Consider the following 6,533-nt stretch of genomic DNA (forward strand, 5'->3'; position numbering starts at 1 on the left):
AAACACCAACACTTATTAAACCTTAATGCTTAAATGACAAAGAGTGCATTAAAACTATAAAGCATCATGAAACTTTTAACGTCGATTTTTGAATGGAAGTCAATAGGAGCCAGATGCTTTTTGGAGCCAGGCCCTGTCGGCGGACGGCTGTATTGCAGCTTCAGCCACTTCCGCGTTGGCCTGTTTTTGTTAATGCTTTATTAAAAGAAAAATATAACAAGAACAATGACAAACTCAACAGACTTATTATTACATTTTAAAATAAAATCACACCTCCTATTTAAATCCAAATTAACAAGCAATTACAGATCATTAAAATAAATTTAAAAAGCATAAATTAATTCATTAAAACCAAGTAGACACATACAAACGTAAATGTAAATTAAAAGTTACAAGGGGTTTAGGATAGATTAAGTTCTTATATAAATATGTATAATTTAATTGCATTGGGTTTATCTATTGGGTTTAGACTTTTTTTAAATAAAGAAATTTTATTTATTTTTTTATTCTGTTCTTATAGACCTCATCTGAACAATTCAAACTATATTTGGCATCAAAATCCTTTATATCGAGTATGTTATTTTCCATCTATAAGGTGTATAACAGACCGAATCTGTTTTCTGCACTGGCCTCCTTTTCCACCCGTTCGCGGCAGCAGCCGAAACGTCAATAACTTGTAACTTCCGGTGTTATAAATGGTGTACTTCTGTGAGCTCCATTAAATACTTCTTCACAGATTGTGCCCCTTTTTTCAAACGACTATCAATTATTTCCCACTTTGTTGCTGTCTCGTACAAACGTGTAAATAAAGGTTAATGAAAAACATGGACTGTCGCTTTATGACGTGTTTTTAAGGTGACAGAAGGAGGGCGGTTTGAAAGCAAACGAGCAGCTAGTGTCAAAATATAAAATATAAAAATAATACAAACTTAGCTAACATACTGGATAAAACGGACGTTCTGCATATTGTCAGTAAGATACGCAAGTTGATCGATGCTAAACATTAACGTGTTAATGCTTTCGTCAGTGGACTTTGCTAATGTTAAATGAAGCTGGTACCCTCCTAGCTAGCTAGCTAGCTGTTGTTAGTGTTCAGTTGGGAGCTAGCTTACTTAGTCTTTCCCTTTTCTTCCATGAAATGACCCACGATACCACGATATCGGCGTAAAAAAAACCTCCGAAGATGGCAAGTGTGCATGAAAGTTTGTATTTCAATCCTATGATGACGAATGGAGTGGTGCATGCTAATGTGTTTGGCATCAAAGACTGGGTAACTCCGTATAAGATCTCTGTTCTGGCCCTACTGTATGAGATGACCGCTTCCAAGATCACACTGCCAGAAAGAAGGCGACTCAATAAGCTGATTCTACCTCTGCAGCAGGTTGGTGTTTTGACAATAAAGACCGTATTTACTTTTTGAACCATGTTGTTTACCGTGGTTCGTTGTGGTTTATCAGGGTCCAGACCTAACTCTTGGCCAGTTCCTCAAGACTGTGGAGGAGTGTTGTCCCCAGACTGCATATGCTGTGAAACTCAGGTGAGCGACGTTCAGTTTGATTTGTTAGTTTTGATTGCTCACGTAGCATGTAGCTTTGCTGGTACATTCGGGGTCAAAATAATTCCAGAAAATTCCAATACCTATTTTTGTCATGAACTGTGACAAGAGAATGATGATTACAATTGTAAGAGTGTCACAATAAAGTCCAAACATTTAGCTGAAGTTGCTTATTCTTTAAAGGCTGCATGAAATGGCAGATGGAGAGGTGAAAGACATGGAGTTCTTCTTTTTCACTCTTCCCACACCGTTCACTGCTTTTGATTCTGAGGCGTTTAAAACCAGCGTTGTGGGTGAGCAGCACATATCATATCAGCACCCTGAAAGTCAGATTCCAAGTTCCTTAAAATATCTGTAATATTCTCATTAACATGTTATTTATTCCACTGGCATTTTAGGTCTTTTCATGAGACACATGCTGCTGGCGTACAACAAGCTGTCGTTTAGTCAAGTATACAAGCTGCTGAAGTCCCTTCAGCAGTATTATCACAGTCACTATGCCAAGCCTACAGATGGACATGTGGGTTTGCCAGCACTGGTTGCAGATGACTCAGACATGGACCTCACCAGCACCGAGGATACTGTAGGGGACAGAGGGGACAAAGAGGAGCTGGACACCCCACTGCATGTGTCAGACCTGCAGTTAGTAATGCTGTTGTTGGATAAACTCTTTGACTAATTAGTTTAGTACAATATAATTTATGTTCAAGGAACAATTCCAACCTACTGCTGAAGTGTTTAAACATTTTTCTCATCTGTTTCTTCTAGATGTGACACTTCTCCCAGCAGAGGTCCACTGTCACAGAAGCAAGCAGAGTACTTTCTTGCTAGACAGGTAAGCAGTGATATCCATGTCAAAGTAAAATAACAAGTTAGATGGAGTTTATAAAGTAGATATAAATGTGTCATACACATGATTTGTCAAACCAGACTTATGGGCTGTATTTGAAAACATCTTGCCACAGGCATATCTTCTGAAGAATGATGAGAACAAAGCTCTAAAGCCGGCCGCACTGCAAGAAGAGCTCAACAACATGCTGAAGTTTAACCCAGATTTTGCTGAAGCGGTGAGGCCCCATTACAGTATCGACAAGTCTACCAGAGGGGAGTACCATCCTAATCAAATGTGTGTGTGTGTCTTTTCTCTCCTCAGCATTACCTGAACTATTTGAACAGCATGAGAGTCCAGGACATCTTCCTCTCCACTCACAGTCTGTTACATTATTTTGACCGCCTTATCTTGTCTGGTAATGAGGGAAAGAGCAACGGTGATGAAGGCTATGGCCGAAGCCTGCGCTACGCTGCTCTTAATTTGGCAAGCCTACATTGTCGCTTCGGCCACTAGTGAGCACATGATTCAGTGGAGTCCGAGTAGATAAACGAGTTCAAAGGGAAAGAGTGAATTTCTTCTTACAGACACGTTTCTTTCCTCTTAGTCACCAGGCTGATCTGGCTCTACAGGAGGCTATCCGGATCGCCCAGGAGTCCAACGACCATGTGTGCCTGCAGCACTGTTTGGTAAAACCTCCTACTGTTCATGCTTTTACATCACATTAGTGCTGGTGCCATGATGGTTTGGAAATTATAATGTAACATGAGCTTTCTCAACCAGAGTTGGCTCTACACGCTGGAACAGATGAAGGGATCTGACAGCACGGTGTTAACTGAGGATTCAGTGAAGATGGCCGCTCATTTCTGCCTGCCAGTGAGTGCAAAATGAGGTCTCAAAAACCATGCCTATTTAAAAATGGCTTAGATTGTTCATATTTAGATTTCCGTTTGGTGGTTACTGATACTTACTTAAACTTATGTTTAATGTGTGACATGTGTTGTCCATCATCACTGCAGTACTTGGCGTCGCTTGGCATTCAGTCTTTGGTCCAGCAGGGGGCGACACATGGTAAGACAGCACACAAACTGATGGATGCACTGAAGGACACCGACATCCTGCACTGGAAGCACAGTCTGTCGGAGCTGATCGAGATCAGCCTGGCCCAGACTACATCCATATGGAGGATGTACGGAAAGAGGTCAGCCTTACAGCCCCAATGCAGTGGTGTCTTTCAGTCCTGTTCACTTGTAGAATGCATGGAAGCACAATGGCATGTCCCAGTCCACATCTAATTAAATCTGTGTGACGGCTAACTGCCTAATGACATTTTGGACAGCTTTGGCACAAGTTAAACTTTTCAAGTGCATAAAACAAGGACCATAGAAGAAATATGTTTTTCTCCAAGTCATTAATGCGGCCTCCTGGGTCTTTGGCAGCACCATGGCTCTGCAGCAGGCCCAGCTGCTTCTCAACATGAGCAGCCTGGAGCCAGTCAACTTCGGGGTCCAGCAGAACAACACAGAGGCGTTCACCGTGGCTCTCTGCCACCTGGCCGAGCTGCACGCTGAGCAGGTAACACATTTGATTTGATCCCGTCTGCCTACTTTCTGCCCTGCTGTTGTATATCTATCAGACAAGAACTGGGAGGCTTTATTGCCCTCACTGTGTTGTGTGAAGGTTGCTACCTGACTCCTGGTTGGAGCTTCACACTTAGATCATTGGTCTGTGCACCTGTGCTTCTGTTGCAGGGCCTGTACAGTGCAGCTTCAGAGGTCATACATCATCTGAAAGAACAGTTTCCTCCTCACACACAGAGTGCTAAGGTACATTGTCTCAGCTCTACTGTGTTGTTCAGTGCAGAGAGCAATGAGGCTGATAACCCCAAATATTACTGTCATTTCACATAATATGTAGAAATAGCAGTATGTTGGTTTTTTTGCCAAAATATGAAATTCAATCCCAGAGGTGGAATACTTCTATAGTGTTAGAATAATGAAAAGTAATACATAAAATAAACTTATAAAGTTTTTGCTTATTTTCCTATTTCAGCTCTGGATGCTGTGTGATCTGAAAATCCAGTTTCAGAGACACATGAATGAAGGCAAATACCACATGGCAGAGCAACTAGTCACAGCTATCTCTGCCTTAAACAAAACCGAAGGTCTTTACAGGTAACGCCAAGGCACACATCTTCATTTCTTGTCCAAACAACAGCTTAGTTATCACGTGTATTTTGTGCCATTGGAGTAACAGTGTGTTTGCTGACAGGAAAGCTCAGGTTCTGAAGGCTCTCAACCGCAGCACTGAGGCTTACAACATACTGCAGCGGCTGCAGGTTCACTGTGAGAAATCTAAATGCACAGAGATGGTCATAAGGTAGGACACTTCTGTTTTATTTGTGAAACATCAGATTTTTTTATTATAGTTTTGTTTTGTCCTTCATGCATTTTAAGGGATCATACTAAGTCACTTTTGAACTCTTGTCTACATCATTACAGAGTGATGCTGTGCACTGCCGAGCTCCACTGGGAGTCGTCTGGCTTCTCCACAGCTCTTCCCCTCCTCCTGCAGGCATTGGCTCTGGCTAGGCAGCACCACCTACAGTCTCTGGCCTCAGAAGCAGTGCTTCATCTGGCCTTCACTCAGGTCAGAGCCTCAACAGGAAACTTTATCAAACGCTGCTACACTTCATCTGTATGCAAACCACAGCTGCCTTTATTTGCAGTATGACAGGTGTGTATGCAAAGTAAAAACAACACAGGCATGGAGTACAAGAAACACGGTTTTGACAGCATAAAACATTAGATGCTGTCAAACACAGCTAATTAGAAAATTGGCAACAGCTTAGTAAATTAATTGTGTATATGAAAGGTTTTGGAGCCATATATGCCACCGAACAACGAGGGAAGCCTCGGTATAATGGCTTTGTAGTTTTTTACAATCAGAATTGTCTCAAAGGGCTTTTTAGAGACCCAGAGCCTGAACCCCCTTAAGAGCAACAGTGGCAAGAAAAAAACTCCCTTTTAACAGGAAGAAACCTTGATCAGGACCAGACTCATAAAGAGAACCTTCCTGCTGACAGTCGGACCGGTAGACCAGCTATCACCAGTATCAAGGATGCTTTAAACAGTTCAATTCCTCTAACAGGAACGAAAAAACATGTCACTCAAACTCTGGTTTTCTCAGTTTCAGCGCATTTGGCAGATATGTGCTAGAAGAGGCAGTGGTGAGTATTCATTGCGCTTGAGCTAATTTCTCCTCTTCTCCTTTCTGTAGCTGATGTTGGGGGTTCCTGAGCAGGCTTTGAGTGTGCTGCATGAAGCCATTGAGCCTGTTCTGGCCCATGGAGCAGTCATGGACAAAGGCCGTGCCATGCTGCTGGCAGCCCGCTGTCAGATAGCAGTTGCTGGGTTCTGGCCAAAAGGACAAGGGCAAGCAGGTAACAGCTTTACCCCTCCGACTTTTTAAAGCATCATGTGGCTTTTCATGTATGATTACACCCTGCTGCCTTATTGTTTCCCAGCAGATTTGAATTTGGTGGTTTTGGCTGTTGACACGCTAAATGAGGCTGAAGCCTATTTCTCCAAACTGAACTGTAAGGAGCGGCTGCGGGATGTCTACTACTTGAAGGCACAGCTTCACCACTCCCTGGGACAAACCCCGCAGTGCAACAAAAGTGCCATGCTTTTCCGCCTGCTGGATCAGGAGCTGCAGTCACCAGGACTGCCACTGTCCATGTGAATCAAACTGCTCCTTCTTAAACAACTGACGGGATGTTTTTACTGCTGGAGGGGACACAGCTTCTCTACAGCTGAGCAGAATCCCTGCAACTCCCCACTAGATGGCAGCGAGTCCCTGTCATCCTTCTCTCAGCACCAACACTAGAGATAATTGTGCACAATGCCAGCATAACAAACAAAACAATGGCAGCAGTCACAAATAAATAAATAAATAAAGCTGTTATTTTTCCAGCAGATCAAGGGTTCTGTGGTTTCTTTCCTTTGTTCTCGACTACAAACTTCAGTGACGGCTCCCTATAAAACGTGGTTTAATAACTTCCACACTAGCGACAGCCCGGGTTTTTCTAACAGACATGCATGCCAGGCAACGGTGGGGGTAAAAATGTCGAAGGTTTATCAGGAGCTG

At 42.8% G+C, this 6,533-nt stretch overlaps 1 protein-coding gene across 2 annotated transcripts; it reads left to right on the forward strand.

Annotated features, from left to right (window-relative positions):
- Positions 1-850: 850 nt before the first annotated feature.
- On the forward strand, positions 851-6,287 carry anapc5 (anaphase promoting complex subunit 5). Of its 2 annotated transcripts, none has more exons than XM_028414187.1 (17): positions 851-1,381; positions 1,458-1,537; positions 1,739-1,848; positions 1,954-2,197; positions 2,324-2,390; positions 2,521-2,622; positions 2,709-2,899; positions 2,992-3,073; positions 3,168-3,260; positions 3,404-3,585; positions 3,824-3,959; positions 4,136-4,210; positions 4,437-4,558; positions 4,656-4,763; positions 4,886-5,033; positions 5,664-5,826; positions 5,911-6,287. In XM_028414187.1, exons 1-17 carry the CDS (start codon positions 1,184-1,186, stop codon positions 6,126-6,128), a joined length of 2,319 nt encoding a protein of 772 aa, XP_028269988.1. In that variant the 5' UTR covers positions 851-1,183; the 3' UTR covers positions 6,129-6,287. The 2 variants fall into 2 exon arrangements, with proteins under 2 accessions (XP_028269988.1, XP_028269989.1); XM_028414188.1 differs by having other exon boundaries at positions 5,914-6,287.
- Positions 6,288-6,533: the final 246 nt, after the last annotated feature.

Source organism: Parambassis ranga, chromosome 9 (genome assembly GCF_900634625.1).
Source record: "Parambassis ranga chromosome 9, fParRan2.1, whole genome shotgun sequence".
Classification (NCBI taxonomy): Eukaryota; Metazoa; Chordata; class Actinopteri; family Ambassidae; genus Parambassis; species Parambassis ranga.

Excerpts from the sequence above, each read along its gene's own strand:
- anapc5 (XM_028414187.1), top strand. The coding sequence starts at position 1,184 with ATGGCAAGTGTGCATGAAAGTTTGTATTTCAATCCTATGATGACGAAT. Across the intron at positions 2,391-2,520 it reads AGTACTTTCTTGCTAGACAG|GCATATCTTCTGAAGAATGA; the intron begins GTAAGCAGTGAT and ends ATCTTGCCACAG. Across the intron at positions 4,211-4,436 it reads CTCACACACAGAGTGCTAAG|CTCTGGATGCTGTGTGATCT; the intron begins GTACATTGTCTC and ends TTCCTATTTCAG.